The 18,477-nt window shown below is 42.5% G+C and overlaps 1 protein-coding gene across 9 annotated transcripts in view; it reads left to right on the top strand.

Moving 5' to 3' along the window:
- HFM1 (helicase for meiosis 1) overlaps positions 1–18,477 on the top strand; it is a 4,349,684-nt gene that overhangs the window by 2,127,605 nt on the left and 2,203,602 nt on the right. For all 9 annotated transcript variants that reach the window (XM_078646278.1, XM_078646275.1, XM_078646244.1 and 6 more), the window contains one exon: positions 3,039–3,127. In XM_078646278.1, coding sequence (XP_078502404.1) covers positions 3,039–3,127 — 89 coding nt within the window. The remainder of the gene's footprint in view (positions 1–3,038; positions 3,128–18,477) is intronic.

The raw sequence follows: 18,477 nt of genomic DNA, 5'->3' as shown, positions 1-18,477 counted from the left end.
TAAATACTCTGTTAGTGCCTTTGATAAAACTGAGACACATATAGCCCTCCCTGTCACAACAGAATGATACTTCCGAGCCAGCTCCCCGCAGAGGGGTCAGGGGACCTGGGAGTTAAGAGTGTGATTGAGAGGGGGGAGGGGGCTGTGCCTGTGTGGAGTTTGTTCTAGAGTGTAACACTGCTCTCTGTGGGATGCACGTTCCTATGGTGGCCACGGTGGCATGTTAATAATGCCAATGTTAATAATGCTCGTCATTGTAGCGTGAATGACTGGCCGTGCACTCATGGCACTGTTCTGTGAAGCACAGGTCTCTGAACTGCCTCCTTGTGCACATAGTATAAGCGATAGTGAAAGGTAGCCTGGAGTCCTCTGCACACAACATTTGCCTCACCAGCGCCAAGCACTGTCTCTGACAGACCGCGCACCACATGGGGCCTGAGGGCAAACTGCCCCTTCGGAGCATGACTTGAAGGACCAACTGGGGGTGGCAGTTAGAAACGCTAGGCTTGGACTCGCCTATGTGCGCCTTTTTCCTTTTAAAATATTCAGAAACAGATCTTTTGGGGGAACACCAGGCTCTTGGAAGAGACTACTTCTGTGTTAGTAAAGATCTGGCAAGAGGACTTTTTTTTCTCCTTTTGCTCAAGTAAACATTCTCCCCTAGCTCCCAGCACTCTTCTCCATCCCTGCCTCTTTGCAAAAAGTTTTCCTAATGTGCATACAAAATATGGCATTTGACTCTGCTAATCACGGTCGTTTATATTTCTACCATAAATAGGCCCCAGTAGCAATCTGCACGTTTGTTAGAAAAGAAGTGTCAATGTGGCACCTTGGGGAAAACTGAAAATGTATATAATTTTAACATGGACTCTATTTTATAAAGAAAACTGATCATCAGATGTTTTTTAGTTCTTAGGGTGTATCCATTTCTGGTACTAACATTGCTTGTCTTAAAACTCTCACCATGAACTGCACTGACCTCTTACCCAGCACTCTCTTGCCAGGAGGTTTTAGGGGATTCACAAGGGTTTCCTCTGCCACTTCCTCTGCTTGCTCCACGGCCTCATCGAACTCAACTGCTCCTTCTCTATTCCGGAAGATTCGTTCGGGGCCGGGCCCGGGGGCTTGGATGGGGACAAACAACCAGCCCTCACACTTTCAGGAGTTCCCCAGAAGTCGATTTGCGCCGAGGCCTGCCTGTTCCATCTGCACTGAGGCCTGCCTGTTCCTGCAGAGCCTTGAAGCTGCCTCTGACCACAGCCCCCCTCACTGCTTCACTACTTGCTCCGCAGCTGACCTACTCCGATGGAGCCTCAAACAATGAACGAAGCTTTACCATGAAAAAGTTGGCACCTGCAACACTCCTCGGGCTCTGGAGCATACCCATGGCTCTCAATTCAATAGACCTGGCCCTGAGAAATAGGTGCCGGTGCTTAGCACCTGAAAGCACCGGCACAAATTAAGCACTGCTTATAATGAATTTTAACATTAAATGCCAGCGTGATTGTTGGAAAATCTGAAGCTCACAACCCTCCAGTTTTACTAACCAAGCTTTGCCCCTGCTCACCAACTCGGTAGCAGTCCTTCCAAACTCGTATAGAGAATCTTATCACTACACCTTTCAGGAAAATATGCCTTACATCGTAGATGTGAAGGTCACACTAACCATCAAATAATCAGCACTAGAGCTTTTCTTTTTGTTGAAAACATCACTACCAGACTTACAACTCCTCTGTTGGCAGTACTGCTTATTTCCCAATTTTGCCCATGTTGTAGCTAAAAAAAGTTGCATTCCCCTATCGATCGCCACAGGAGCTACCCATAAACCCAAGAAGGACAGGGTAGGTAATGTTTAAAGACAGCAAGGTCCTTCTAGGTGTTACTAAGCATTAGAAGAGATTCACCAATTTGCAGATAGTAACGAATCCTATCCAGTTGGTAATATACTTATATAACATTTGTAGACCTTATTGTGTAAGCGAATTTTTTTTGTACATACATACAGGTAGCAAACAATAAGTATCCAATTATGGACTATATACATAGGGTCTACAAAAAACACAACAGTGCTCTGTGAAATGGTTGATCACAGTGCAAATAAATGAGATTGCATACAAACAGCACAATAGTATGAACAGTAACAAAGGCAATAGACATAAGAATGGCCAACAAACTAATGCATCAGAAATGTAGACATCATGTATAAATATATGAGCCTAGAAAAATTCATAAAGCTCCTAAATGGCATCATATTTTCATAGAGTGCTTTCGCCAAAAGCTGTTCTTGGGGTTTCGACACATAATCGATAATTCCAGGTTCATCAACAAGGCAAATTAATTCTCAGAGCACACAATGTTTGGTCGTAGGTTCCTACGCAGACACACTGACAGCCAGATTTATTCCACCACTGCAAGTTCGTCAGGCTGTAACAAGATTACTAAGAAAACATGAATGCCTTTTCAATGGAAGCTCTGATCTTACCATAACTACAGCTGAGGCATGGGCATCAGCTGCTCCCGTTTAATGATGCCACTGCCAGAAACATTGTGTATTTTGAGACAATTTTAATGTATATGTATTACTATTTGTGTGATTCTTCTGCAGTGATTGTTTAGTTTGGCTTAGATCTTTTTTGATTCCTGTTTACAAGAGGACACAAGCAAACAATAATTACATAGAACATTTTACAAAAAGTATACCCTACAATTGTTGAAATAAAACTGAAGTAGAACTGCAATACTTATTGGCCATGTCCCCCATCATGCTCGTATCACCCAACCCATATCCAGTGGTGCCTCTGGTAAATCATTTATATTGTTCACCAGCCAGCTTCACAGCTTGAACAGAGTGTGGGACATGTGTAACTAAATGAGGGTTTTCTCTTCACAAAATCTCTAACAAGTCTAAACCTGAATAGCAATTTGTGGTCCTCTCAGAGCCTTACACAATCTTTCCAAAGTTGATTATCTGAAACCGCCATTACTCGAGAAGTACCCAACTTTAGTAATTAATGTTTCCTTTTTTCTCCCTATTGTAGTTTTGTGCCACAAGAAAAGGCGTACAACAGGCTGCTTCCGTCCTTGCAAAATATGCTAAATTTGTTATGGATCTACAACATAAACAAAGGTGAGTTCACATTTTAAATGACATGTCACAATCAACTAGTAAAAGGGTATCAGGAGTGAACTGACAATTTGTCTAGAAACCAAAATTCACATGCTGACTTCTTCATGTGTTTTTTCCATGTACTGCTAAAACATATCTTTAATTCCCCAAAACAGTTTATTCTATTGTGTAAGAATCCATTTATATAAGTTATAAAGTACAGAAATATTGGTCGAACATTGAGAGGCCCAGTTACAAAAGGTAAAATCTACATATATCCATTTCCTAGTAGTAAGTTTACTTTGACACTTTTGAGCAGCTTTATTAAATTGGGCTATTCACAAAATCCAAGTGCTAAGTAACTCAAAAGTGTAGACTTACATGTCTCCAGCCCTTGAAACAGGGAGTGGAGCTAAATTTACAAGGGTATTGTTTTTTTTTTTTTTTACATCTTTTTATTGACAACAAAGAAATAGGTGGTGGTCGTCACAGTCAAGGCATAAAATATCCACATTAGAGCGCAGGGGGTTTCAATACATACACAATAATCATGATATAGAGGCATTAAACAGTACATCACGTAGCGTTTACAATACAGGTGGTTCGTCAATCGAGACGGTCTGGGGGGGTTCACAGATGTTACCTCTGTATTCGTTCCAGGTGGTCCATATTTGTATCCATTTCCGCGGGCACCCCCGTGCCTCGTACACCGTCTTTTCCTGAAGCATGCACCAGTCCATATCAGTTTTCCACAGGCCGAGTCTAGGAGGCCGAACCGCCCCCCACAGCCTAACAATGTTCCTCTTGGCGATTGTAAACTCTAAAGTGGCCCACCACCTCCCACTAGGTGACAGGTCAGTAGGTTCCCATATATTGAACAGGCCCCTTTTTACTTCAAGTCTGAGCTTCACCCCCCAAACTTCCTGCATACAATGGATCACCTGGCCCAGTAGTTATTCAACAGTGGACACTCCCAAAGTATGTCGAAGTAGGTCCCCACCTCCCCGCACCCCCGCCTACAAAGCCCATTCGTTGCAGTCTAGTCCCTGAGAGGTAAGCTTGGTGTAAATTTTTTAGCTGAATGAGCCGGAGTCTGGCCGAGATGGCAACCTCCTTAGGGGAGGCAAGTGCAATTCTCCATTCTTCCTCATCTATTTCTAGACCGTCGACTTCCCATTTACCTTTGAGGGGGAGCAGTAGGTCCGGGGAGTTGTTAATGATTTTTTTGTACGTGAGTGATATGGCATGTTCAGGGAGGTGGCCATCCAGGAGCCTATCCTCCAGCGGTGAGGAGGCAGGGGGCTGTGTTCCCGCGGGAATGTTGGTCTGGAGGGAGTGTCTGACCTGTAGGTATCTAAAGTGTTCCGAGTGTGCCAGTTCGTAGGTGTGCTGGAGCGAGGCAAGGGCACCATCCCATTCGGGCCCCACAGGTCTCGGACGTGAGAGATGACTATGAGGTCCCAGTTCCGGAACCCTTTGGTGCGACCGAGCGTGCCCAGTCTCTCCGAGACCCATAGGGGGGTGGCCATCGTGAGGGTGTCGGCCCATCCTAATTTACGTTCTAAAATATGCCAGAACTGCACTAAGTGTTGCGTGGGCCCTGTCAGTGGGTATCGTCCCGGTTTGGAGTAGAGCGCAGCTTCAAAGTTACCGCCCGGCAGGAGCCTCCGGTGCATTCCGTATGCCGGGTCATTCCCAGCACTATACGTGCCCTGGTTAATGGCTGAGAGGTGCGCTACAAGGGTATTGTTACTGCTGCCGATAAGGAGTAGTTGCACATCCAGCACCACACATGGCCATGCATTAATACAGCAACACCCTCCCATAGAAATGAATAGAGGTAGGGATGTAATATAAAACGCCATGGGAAATAATGTGTCATTCAATTAATTCATATAAAATAGTTTAAAAGATAAATACATTTAAGTTAATTGTTAAAAAATTAATTACCAAATCAATGCATTTTAACAAATTTAATAAACGGCGTGGGGAGAACATGGCGGCCGCTAGCTGAGCGGACCGCTTGCTACCGGAGATACTCGCGTCCTGATTCTTGGATGTAGGCGACATTTGAGAACCCGCGGTGTCCTCATTTCCTTCCCCTTCTTTGTGCAGATGCAGTTTTTTTCTTTTTGCCTTCTTTCCCCTTTTTGACATTTTCCTTTCATCGTTTGGTGTAACGGGATGTGCGTTGGTGCGCTTTTGAATCTCCCGCGCTGGTCTGCTGCAGCCCTGGAGCTGAGGAGGGGCCGCAAAGCAGTGGCTTGCGGTCTCCTCCGGGTTGACGCTGGAAGAGGCAGCACAGTGCGCCTTTCGACAGCATCGCGGTGGAGCTCCTTAAAACGGCTGTGGGCGCTTCCAGAAGGAGAAGGATTTTGCCACAGATAGTCTCGCCGCCGCAGGGACAGAAGCCCCAGCAACAATTACAGCAGGTGCAGGAAGGACAGGAAGGGAGACGCTGAGCACAATAAGTGCTATTTTGGCAGCAGAGGGGGACAGACTTGAAATGACCTCATACGACCACGTATATCGTGCCAAAAACAAGAGACACAGAGAGGGAGAAAGAATCCTACAGTCTCTAGTGCAAGAGAAAATGCCGCCCAAATAACACACCAAATAATAGGAGGAAAAAAGGGCCAGAAGCGAGGCTGAAGGACAACGAAGGCAAAACAGCCGGATAATCCAACAAAGTGTAGCTTAAAAGAGAGTCAGGGAGTGAGTAAAAATCAAAATCAGAAGGAGGAGGAAACAATTGGCAAATCCACTGAACTGACTGCTACTAGCTTGCCTACCCTCCAGTATCGTGAGGTAAAAGGTAGAAGAGCCAAGCTAGGTAGCGCTACAAAACACTCCTTGGATTCCACCATCGCTAAGGTCCTATTTTAAAGTTCAGCCTTTGGTGCTGAACGTAGCTGAGCGGGGTGCGAATCTGAGACAGTGCATTAACCGACCAACACATACTCAAGACACCCGAGCTATTCAAGACAGAATGGAAGCTCTAGATAGCTCTCTCCATATGTCGCAGTCTCCCCCTGAAATAGTTCCGATAGGATCGACAAGATCGGAGTCTGAACACCTGCAAAAAGTAGATCAAGTCAGAGCAGGAGCTGACAAAGAGCAAATTGAAGATGAAACCTCTGTGGAGCAAGTAAATGCACGACCCTCAGTATCATCTATGGAGGCTCTTTTTTCCTCTCTATCTGTAGATATCAAAAATGGTTTTGCTGTCTCCGAAGCAAATCAAGGAGAGATTCGGCAATTCTGTGATTCTCTAGATAAAAAGGTCGATCTTCTAAATTCCAGAACTGTGGCTTTATAAAGCTCGGTGGAGGAAGTAAGAGAGGACCTAGGAGCTGCCACATCTGAAATTGCTCAACTTAAGAAGGATGAGATAGCTTTACGAGACATACTCGAGTTATTAGAGAACAATTCACAAAGAAACAACCTCCATCTCTTAAATATTCCAGAAGGTAGAGAAGGAGATGATATTAAGTCCCTCAAAGTGACCCTTATAAAAGAGTCAATACAGATAGAAGAAACGGAGGAAGATTTAAAAAGAGATATACAGAGGATCCATAGAGATCCTTTCAGGAAACATCCACATCGTCCTAAGCCGAGGAAGATCCTCTTAAATTTTCTGACATTTTTTTAAAGGAAAAAATCCTAAATTATGCCCTGAAGCAAAAATCATTAAAATTCAGGGACTTTTCCTATGCAATTCGCTCTGACTTGTCTCGGGCCACATTGGATAGACAATGGGAGCTAGGGAGGAGAATGGATGAATTTAAAATGCTTGGGGCAACTGTACAGCTAAAGTTTCCTGCACTTCTGAAGATCATGCACAATAATAAGATGTATAATCTAAAGTCAGTTCAGGAGGCATATGAACTTTTGGAATGCTTTTCACTGTATAGTAGTCATTTTTTTCACTTTTCACTGTATATTGATTTAATAGCTGAGCCCAAGACCCCAATCTCTAACTTAAAATTTTAAAATAGGGAGGGAATGAAGGGAGAAGAAGAGAGAAGAAGAGAGATGAATAGATAAGAAAAGGAAAAAGATAGGAATAGGGAAGGAAATTAATTCAAAACCCCTAATATTTAACAAGAAAATTTGAGAAAAGAATCCCTTAAAGGGGGGTATCCGTACACTGTCAACAACATACATACAAAATATCACGTGTAAAGAGGGACTTCATGGGTACCCCGGTAGCAGAATCTGGACTAACAGTCCAGGTAAATGAGGGTTGGGTTCTCCAGGGAGGGAAAAATGGGAGTGGTTCCCGAAGGGCTTGCAAGGGAGCACGGGGTGGGGAGCATGAGGGGAAAAAAGAAGAAAATAATCCTCATTTGTTATATGGTCTGATTAATCTATATTTATTGTGTAGGATAGATCGGTTGTTTCTATCGTGGAAGCAGAGTGGCAAGAGATGTATCATCCTAAAACCTCTAGCTTTTAAACCATTATGAAGAATATACCATTTTTATCCTGGAACGTAAATGGTTTGAGAGTAAAATCCAGAAGGGCAAAAATTATTCAATATTTGAAAGACTCCCCCGCTGAGATTATTATTTTGCAGGAAACTCACCTTTTGAAGCAAGAACTCCTAGAAATCTTTAAACAAGTTAAATGGATTGAACATCTCATCTGTTCAGATCAGAGTGCTAGTATTAGAGGTGTAGCCATTTTAATAAAGAATCAAGCTAAGACTAGAGTGCTGAAATCTCTGGCAGACCCAGGTGGCAGGTGGGTTATTGCCAGATTATCTACTCAGGGCTTTTTGACGACAGTAGTGGGCTAATATGGCCCAAACCAAGATGATCCCTCTGTGTTAAAAACTATTTTTTCACATCTTTTAGAATTTCCAGAGCCTATTATCTTGGCGGGCGACTTCAACACCGTTCTCAATGCTTTACTAGATAAATCCCCAAGCAGCAGAGCAAATACAACATCAAAATCCCGGGCCTACTTACAAACAATGATGGTACAGATGGGATTATGTGATGTGTGGAGGGAAAGATCGGGCGTTCAGCTAGGTATTTCTTTCTACAAAAACAAGTACCATCACAAATCCAGAATAGATTACATATTGGTTAGCAATGACCTGAGGGGTAAAATCAAGGACATAGGCTATCTGACTCCTCATCTGTCTGATCATGCTGTTGTATATATGGATTTGGTTTTAGAAGAGAGGGAATGCCCAAGGATATGGACTTTCGATCGCTCTTTGTTGCTAGATGAGCCCGAAGTAGAGTTCCTATCTCAGGAAACTGAGTTTTTCTTCAACACAAATGTGGGCTCAGCCGATATCTCTGTAGTTTGGGATGCCTGGAAGGCGTTTTTAAGAGGTACAGTTATGAGTAGGGTAGGCTACAAGAATAAGAAATATGGGGAAGAGGTTATGCAAATTGAGTCCGAGATGAAGGTAGTAGAGATCACCTTAAACAATGAAACTGACTCTGGGAACTTTCAAGAACATTTGGCGAATCTCTCAAGCTTAAAAGATCAGTTAGATAATAAGATTCAGTTGAGGCTCACCAAAAAATGGGAAGCTAGTAAGCGTGCTCAATTTGAATATGGCGAGGGCGCCAGTAAATAACTAGCGTGGAAAGTGAAGACCGATAGAGCGCGTAATATAAAGCAGAAAGAAAATGAAGATCAAAGTATTTTGGTCTCTACAGATGAAGAGATTGGAGACGCTTTTTTCACTTTTTTCCAGTACCTCTATAATGAGGATAATATAGTAGACACTACTAGCGCGAATGAGTGGCTAATGGGATGCGAGCTTGCCTCCTTCAGTCACGTACAACGAGAGAACTTAGATCGAGACATAATACAGTTAGAGGTTAATAAGGTGAACTATGCATGCAAGAGAGGGAAGGCCGCAGGGCCTGATGGACTGCCCGCAGAACTATATAGAGCTGTAGGAGAAGCAATTATTCCAACTATGACATTGCTTTTTAATAAAATCCTCGCAGAAGGTGTCAGGCTTCCCATTTCATGGGGAGAAGCCACCATTTCCCTGATCTTGAAGCCAGGAAAAAACCCAGCGGATTGTGGATCTTATAGACCCATTTCACTTTTGAATACTGATTATAAGGTCTTCACAAGGATTTTAGCAGATAGGCTGGGAACAGTGGCTGGCGCATTACTTCATCCTGACCAGAAGGTCTTTGTGAAAGGTAGGAATCTTTCAAATGTTACATATGATTTTAAAGGCGCTATTGATATTGCCTCAACTTTCTCGTTACCTCTTGCAGCCATAACACTCGAAGCCACAATGGCTTTTGATAGAGTTAACTGGGTCTATCTTGCCACAGTATTAAATAAGTTTGGGTTTGGAGAAAAATTCAGTTGAGCTACTCAGCTTATTTGTAGTGACCCCTCTGCTAGACTTTTAGTCAACGGTAAACTGACAAACCCTTTTAAGATCACTAGGGGGACCAGACAGGGCTGTCCCCTCTCCCCGCTCCTTTTGGATTTATATATCGAACCTTTTGCTCAGCGTTTGAGAGATAGTGCTGGCATTCCACCTTTTAGATTCAGAGAATGGGAGAGAAAGATAGCTCTTTATGCGGAGGATGTCTTAATTCTTTCATCCGACCTTGAGACATCTTTTCCCCAGATCATTAAGTTGGCACAATTTTCGGACAGGCTTCTGGTTATGAGGTCAATGCGACAAAAACAGATATCATGGCCTGGAACCTTCCAGATTGTTAAATACCGATTAAGAGTGAAATAGGATATTTGGGGGTTAAGATCGTTCAGAACATAGGCAAGATAGCAGAGACTAATTTAGTTAACATATCTAAAGAATTCCAGAGGCTTATGAAGTATTGGCCTCATCTCCCACTGTCTCTTATAAGAAGGATACATTTAATTAAGATGGTAATACTTCCCAAAATAACTTTTTTCTTTGACATCATTCCCCTGTACTTTTATAAAAGAGAGATCGACAAACTCCAGCAAGCAATACATTCTTTTCCATGGGCCTATAAGGCTACAAGAATAGCTTGGAAAAAGCTCAGACGTAGCAGGGAGAAGGGAGGTCTGACACAACCTGAACTGCAGTATTATGCCTGAGCTTTTCAGAGGTCACATTCAAGAATGCTATTAAAACACCAGACCACACAGGGACAGGGGTAATGTTCTCCGCTATGTTAAAAGGAGGGGACCTTCCTCAGGAGGGATTCCGATTCAAGTTTGGGGATCAAATATTCTTTAAGAAGATCAGGCTGAAAGTCCTATTGGGGATGGCTCATATTTGGGCTAGAATCAAACAATGTACAGGCCTGAATTACTTTTCGAGATTGGCCCCTCTTTGGGACTCTCCAGGGGCTCCGGGCTGCCTAAAAGATAAATTAGCTATACCCTTAAGGAATGCGGGAATGAAAATATGGAGGGATCTGACCTTAGATGGTTCTCTTAAACCATGGATACTACTACACAACACACTAGAGGGGGGGCTGTCTAGATTCAAATATCTTCAGCTTCAGAGTTGGTCCCAGGGTTTTAATAAGCCAATAGGCATAGGGAATACCTTAGAAGAACAGTTAGTCTCCAAGTCACCAGGAAGGAAGGAAGTCTCTTTTTTATTGGGCTATTGAAAGTGCTATAGATGGAGACTTTAAACTAGCCGAAGAACAATGGGGATTCCATATGCCAAATAAACAATTGGAAGATTTGTGGCAAACTTCCTTCAATACCCCGTATAAGACTGTGAAACCAGCATGGCTTAAGAGAAATCATTTTTTCACTACCCACACGGCTTATCTATCCCCAGCATGATTATCGAAAATAGCTAGGGGTCCTGAGGTTAGTTGCAAGAAATGTGGATTGATGAATCCTTCAGACATCCACATGTTCAAGGACTGCCCAACGATAAATTAATTTTTGGGGAAAGTGGGCGATACTATAACAGATATTTTAGGATTCCCTGTTCAAATCGTCCTCCCTTTGGTTATTTTAGGTATACATAGTGAAATAAGAGGCCTGTTAGGGTTTTTCTATTCTATGCAATATTATTGGGCAGGAGGGAAATCTGTAAGAAATGGGTAGAGGTTGTCCCCCCACCCACGCAGAATGGTTGTCTTCTCTATATAAAATATCAAAGACCGATTTGGCTAGACTACAAAGTAACAAGAAAAAAGCAATATGGGAATATTTTGTAAAATGGACTCAGATACGCTAAGTGTTTTACCTCCTTCTAAAACAACTTCATGAATCCTATGATTAAGCCTCAAGGATGCTCCTTGACCATGTTGGGCCTTTTCTATCTGGTCAACATAAACAGCCATCAGAAAAGAGCGGGACCATTCCCCTTTCCAAAATGGGGGTATAGGGACCTCATGTGGGTTTGTCGGTAGCCAGTAGGCGGATGCCTTCTCCCGATTCAATCTTGAAGCCTACATCTCCCAAAAAACGAGAAACGGCTGTAGACATCCTACTGTTGTGTCAACTGAGGTCTGAGGCAAATTTGGATTTCATATTAAAAAAAATGTTTTTAATTAATAACCAGTTTTTCAATTTAAAAATTGAGGTAGCATTATTTTTTATTACAATATAAGTAAATTATACCTTATTCTATACATCACTTTAGATAAATATTTATACATAATGGAAATGTATTTGTTTTACTTTAGTTGGAACTTTCTTAATTGGAACTTCAGAAATACAATTTCAATTTAATTTAATTTGTTCAAAATTGTTATATTTTAAATTATAAATAAGCCATTTACCGTGTGGCATTTTTTATTTTGTTCTATATTTAAAACAAATATATAAAACTAATTTCCAATAACATTTGACAAAAACATATTTTTACTAATTCATTTCAAGTTTAAAGACACTTTTTTAAAAACTTTTCCCTATACTTTATCTTAGGAAGAGTTCTTGAGTCCCAACAGCATTAATAATTTGTTGTAACATAATTGAAATTGAAAAAATTCTAGAAATTACAATTTTAAGTAATCCCACCTATAGCAAAAACAATTATTATGTGGTAAAAATTATTAAATTATTGTGTAGAACAAATATGAAGTAATCTAATTGTATTTTAATTATATTGTAATAAGAAGTCAAGTTACCTACTTTTTTAAATTAAAAAAAGTCAAAATATGTTAAAATAAAACATATGTTTTATTATTTGATAATTTTTTGAAATATTCAATTGATATTATTTATTTTTGTTAAGTATTTTAAATAATTTAACTGAATTTAATTTCACAATATTTCCTTTGGGTTTTATTTAACGTCCCTACCACCATTATTTTCCATGGTAGGGTATTGCAGTATATGTGAGATGCCAAGGTGGTGCTGGAGTTACTCCAGTTCTGAATTGGAGTATATTTACAACTGTTTTTGGTCCTTTTTGGCAGCTGTAACTATATAAAGGCTATTGATCCCTGAATGTTCCTCACATATATTTTTCAAAGAGGAAAAGTGAATTTGGATTTAGGCTTCAGGAATCAATTCGAGTCTCGCGATGCTGAACATCCTGTGATTGTGGTCAAATCACTTAATTTCCCCTTGCCTAACAAAAATGAATGTGTGTCCTCATGTAACGTAACTGGTGCTATGTAAAGCGCTCTGATACCCGATTCGGTTGCGGGTAAAGTTTGCGCTATATAAAACTCTGCACAAAAAAAAAACCTCTTCATTGGTTGTCTAACAAATGTTTACTCTGGCAATGAATGTTGATTGGTAAGGGTGATTTAAAAAAAAATCTGTCTGAGTTAATGCAAAACGTTTTATATTTATTGTCTAAGTATTACTATGTGTACATTTATTCCTCAGCGAATTCTTTCTTTGTATAAGTTCTTCGTTGGGTTCTAAGTACAAGACATAATAAGCAAACAAAGTTAACATAAAAACTCTTGTGAAAATACACCCTGAATTGTTGAAATACAAAAACTAAAGTAAAATTACGCAACTCCAAGCTAATGTCCTTTATTGTGATTTTACCACCCTTTTGCTGTCTACCAATCAATATACAACGCCACTATAGCTGCAAGTAGATTGGATGATGAACATAATAACCATATATCACTCAGGGTTTAATCAAAGCCATTTTGAATCACATATAATTTTTTATCCTAGCCTTGATATCATCTATCTGTTGATGTTTGGTAAGTGAAGTATTAGCAAGACAAGTACAATGCTCAGAGCCTATGATCGCATGGATGCCTCAACCCCTCTTTGAATGCGGAGGTAACCTAAAGTCCTTCTATTCTGCAGGAACTCGGTCTTCTGGGGAGCTAATTGATCTGTTTTAAAATCTAGGGCAATAGCCATGGCATTTGACTACTTCTTTCAGTATTTCATCATGCATCTGGTCTCTTCGATGTCCTGTCCTACACCATAGTTGGGATATAGAATGGAGACAAATCTGTACATTTCGCAGTGCATCCATCGTCTTTGGAGAGGGTGAACGGCAGAATGTGTGATAGCAGGCGCAACGTAGGTTGAGTAAGAGGCCACAGTCCACTCTTGAGGCAGCCAAGGATCCTCTATGGTTCTACAGATTAACTTTTCATATTCTTCTTGATGTTGACATTTGTGAAACACCATACCAATGAGGTCCAGTATTTGTAGTGGGGTGAATATAGAAGTATAGTATCGACTATGTCACACTCAGCTCAGCCCACAAAGACACTCTGGCTGTCAGCTTTGTGATGCTTATAAAGCAACCACTGTTCGCATATGGCAAGATGAGTGACATCAGGTCAGTAACTGGCAGCGGATTGTTGTATTTTTCAAGTCCTTCATAAGACAATTCAGGCAGTCTGTGCCTATAATAGAACAGATGAAAGCAGGTTTAATTTTTGCTGAAGTGCACTCTGATCCAAGGCACCCTCCCCTCCACATCATAGGGCAAGTGAGTGCAGATACAGTAAAAACAGAGATTAATAGTTTGACTGAGCTTCTCAATCAAGAGTATGTACAGAGGATCCAGTATTCAGGAGATGAATGGTTATCTCTGGTGGCGGTGGTAACGATGAGGGGTGGTGGGAGCAGCATTGCACAGCTTTGGAAGTGCTGATTAGTTAGGTGGGTACTGTGAATCTTACCCATTGGCAGGTGGCAAGGTATTAATTGGACCAGCTCCAACAGATGACCCCTGCCCAGGTGACAGTTCAGAAGCAGGCACTGGTGGGCAGATATCTTAGGGAGGGGCAGCATGCTTACACTAAATCCACATCACCAGACCACAACACTTACCAGCTATAATGGTGATGAGTGGAATCTGGTAGGGACCATGTTGTGCCAGGTTACAAGGAGGTCTTCCTCTGATGGATGCATATGAAGACCCAATTTGCTGGCAGGAGGGAATGGCAGGCGTTGTATGGGCGCTCAGATAAGGCAGCTTAAACATGATTATGGAGCTTTGGAGTAAGGATATAAGTTTTCTGCAATATTGTAAATCTGCATCATAGTTCAATTGTAAGTCTAACTTAGCAGCAAAGATTACAGGGGTTGTGAGCAAAACTGTTGGGTGTCCCATAACTATCTTGTATGAGTTAAGCTTTGTTTTCTGTGTCAGTGTAGCGCATATGTGCCACAAAGCTAAGGACAAAGCTCCAGGCCACTTCAGTTTGCTCACAGAACATATCTTGGTCATCTTATTCTTGAGGGTAGCTTTGTTTTGTTCCACTTGCCTGCTGACCTCAGGGTGATGGAATGGATCAACACCCAAGGCTTTGCAAATCTTCCGCATTACAGAGTAAATAAAGTGTGTTCTCTTGTCACTTGTTAAATGACTCAGTAGTTCAAACAATGGAACAAACCCCTAAGTAAATGCTTTGCAACTGTGATGGTATTTGCTTTTGTGCTGGAGTAAGCTTCTATGTACCACAAAAGTAGTCAGACAATTACGAATACCATACGAGTATGAAGGGCAGTTCAGCATCTGAATAAAGACCATGTGTAGAGACACGAAGGAGGGGGCTGAGCAGCAGGGCTGGTCGCGATCTCTTTCTCAGTATACGGGACTGACAGGTGCCACAGTAGTGTAAATGATTTTGGATCATAGAAGAAAAGAAGGGTGCATACCAGTGGATTGCTGCCGCACATAACATGCCAGCCTTACTGACACTGGCAGCTCCATGATACAACCATGCAAGTTGGGGAATAGAAATTTGGATGCTACCATACGCCCTGAGCTGTCTCTCCACACTTCATGTGGGTCTCTTGCACACTTCTGCTTGCTCCAATACTTTTTTTAAAGTTCTTTTTTCAGTTTTCACATTTACATTAGCTACCATATTCCTGGTTGCAAATACAATGCTCTTTCAGTTACATTACACTTTACATTATTTGCTGTTCCGAGGTCTAATGGAGCTATATGATCTCAGCATGTCTTGCATTAGCTTGTCCTCTGAGCACAATGGGTTCAACTTGCGAGCACGTAGTTGTTAACTCAGTGTCTTTAACAGTTTCTGTTCCATTCAAGGGAGCTTGTTGCTCAACATCCAACTAGAGGAGGGGGGGAGGTCTGAGGGGAAAACAGGGGAGGAAGAAGTGATCAGTATTTGCTTAGTGTAGGTATGGTGCAAGAAATGAAAATGTATGAGGCGCCGTCTATAATTCGGGGAGAGGGCTCACGCCTGTGTGCAGCAGTATGTCCACTGCTCCTGCGGGATAGGTATGCCCAGCGCTGTCTCCCACTCCTGCCAGGTCCGTGGTGGGCATACCGGAACCGTGTTTTGCATATCTGTGTAAAGGCGTGTAATGAACTTGTGCTGGGACGGGTTTTTAACCCCTTCCGTGCTCATGACTAGCGCCAGGATGCCTGCAAGGCGACAGTGCGCTTTATAAGTTGAATAAATAAATAATAAATAAAAGACGAGCTCAGCTCGTCATGATGCACGGTGCTTGTGTGCTCATGATGAGCTGAGCTCGTAATGACCACACCCTTTCCTATTATTGGCCAGCACAGGAGAGGAATATCAATGGCAGCCATGAGGTTAAGAAATTTCTCTTAGACTGGCAAAGTAGCTGACACCTCAGGAAAGGAGGGGTGGTAGGCACGGGGAACATCCATTACGAAGCGGTTGTTACACTGCGCTACCATTACAACGCTGGCAATACAACGCAAGTCGTTACCCCGACTTGCGCTGGAGGGCGCTCTAGGCTAAGGAATAGTAGATTTACTATTCCAACACCTTCCCTACTGTACGTAGGCTGGTGTTGAATTAGTACATTTTACTATTCCTAAGTCCAGCACCCTACAGCGCAAGTCGTGGTAACGACTTGCGTTGTAAAGCCCGCGTTGTAATGTTAGTGCGGTGTAACAACCGTGTTGTATTGACATACAACTGGTAGGCACGGAGCGTGGCTCACAAGCTGGAAGTATGTCATTAGTTCTAGCACAGTGAGCTCCTGCCCCTCCCTAATCTGGTGCATTTATATGAAGGTGCCGTCCGGGTACACATATCCCATTTTTGTAAGCTTCATTTCTCTCAGTCTGGCGCAGAGGCCTGGCTCCGCAAGGAAAGACAAGCATGGATGTTTCACCCAGGGGACCAGGGGGGGAGTGCATATTATCAAGTTGCACCCTTTTTTGCATGTTTTGCCAGGCTCTCACTGTGCACCCCACTGTGTCTATCTCCTTTCTAGGTCTGGGCCTTGGTTGATAAAGAGTCGCAGGGAGGGGAACCAGGGACACCAGGTCTTATTCCAGTGTAGTATGAACTGAGTTGGGTAAATCCAGTGGAATGTAAATTGTGCCTGCGCGCACCTATAATACAGGTCAAAATCCGGACCCCCAAACCCACCTTGTTCAAAAGGGAGCGTGAGCACCTCCCACGCTACTCAGGGCTGTTTGTCCGCCGATGCTAACTCTATCATGTTTGAACACAGCTGCCTTTTGCAGTATGTGAGGGGGAGTGGGATGTTGGTGAAAAGATAGAGGAGCTTGGGGAGCACAAGCATCTTGGCTATTGCCACACTCCTGGCAAGGGGGATGGGCAGCGGGATCCATCTTTTTCTTCGCTGTTCCAGCCAGTCAATGAACCTACCATTATTGGATCGCCACAGCTCTCCAGGGTCGCGGCTGATCCATGTGCCCAGATATTTTACTGGGTCTTGCGTCCCCATGTAGGGGAAACTCCGTCTGTGTCTGCGTTGTGGCCTCCGTGAGGGGGAATATCACTGATTTAGACCGGTTAATAACTATCCCTGAAAGGCCTCCGAAGCACACAAATTCTCTACTCAGGGGGTCCAGGTTATCCCTGGGGTCCTTGACATATAATATGTAGTTGTCCGCGTATTATGAGATGGGCACCACCCGGGGGGTGAATGTAAGGCCTCTGCGAGCATGATGCTGCTGCAGCCTGGCTGCCAAGGGCTCCATGGCTATGTCAAAAAGGAGGAGCGATTAAGGGCACCCTGCCACGTGCAGCGAGAGATCGGAATCGGGGCTGTTTCCACACCGTTAATCCTTATGCGAGCCGTGCGAAGCGAATAAGGCAGGGTGATTACATAGATGAATTTAGGGCTGAGTCTTATGCGTTTGAGCAGGGTAAATTGATAAGGCTGTGGAAGCTGAAAAAATAATAATAAGGAATAATACAAATAACACAAGTCTCCGGCAGCACAACTGTTAGCAAGATTTATTGGAGGTCAACAAACAGCAATTTAACGTGAAACACGGAGACATCAGCAAAGCCACTGAATGTCAAAAGAGGTGACGGGTCTGACAGTTTATATAGACCAAAACCACAAAAGGATGTAGCATCATAACATACGTAGCACAAATTAAGCATAGTTCATTTGACCAATTAACAAGAGTTTGAGTAGTCATATACCATGTAAGGTCAAAACTATACTGTTGCCAACCACGTGGCCCCAAGTGGGCAGCTTCTGGGACTTTCCACTGTAATGTAAGATATAAGTCTGGTGCTTTTCCAGTTAATAATTGCAACATAATAGAAAGGACCAGACATATTGTAAAATGTGCTATGCTGAAATGTCTGGGCCTACGAGAGCATCTTCCCTGTCACATATTATTCTTGATCAAACCTTGTCTTACAAAGCTGTGTCTCCGAAGCAATTGGAAAAGTACAAGCATTTGTGTACTGCTTTTTATGTCTACTTAGCAGGCCCTAAAAGCTTACAGCATTTGGTATCATACAAAAAAGATGGCTTCAACATCGCTCCATCTGATACTAAATCACTATCTTCTAACCCCTCATCTCCCTGCTGGCCATTGATGAACCGTAATTCAATGTCTTATGCAAATATTATTATGAGCGCAGTCACTATTATCCTTGGGACTGGAGTCAATATTGCTCCTAACAATGATGGCTATTTCCAGTCCGTTCTTCTCGTACTTGGCATTGTTCCTTTCTTTCACTTGTTCAGTTAATGTC

This window comes from Lissotriton helveticus, chromosome 1_1, assembly GCF_964261635.1.
Source record: "Lissotriton helveticus chromosome 1_1, aLisHel1.1, whole genome shotgun sequence".
Lineage (NCBI taxonomy): Eukaryota > Metazoa > Chordata > Amphibia > Caudata > Salamandridae > Lissotriton > Lissotriton helveticus.
Note: the sequence above shows the minus strand (reverse complement) of the source record. Positions and strands in the feature narration are given on the sequence as shown.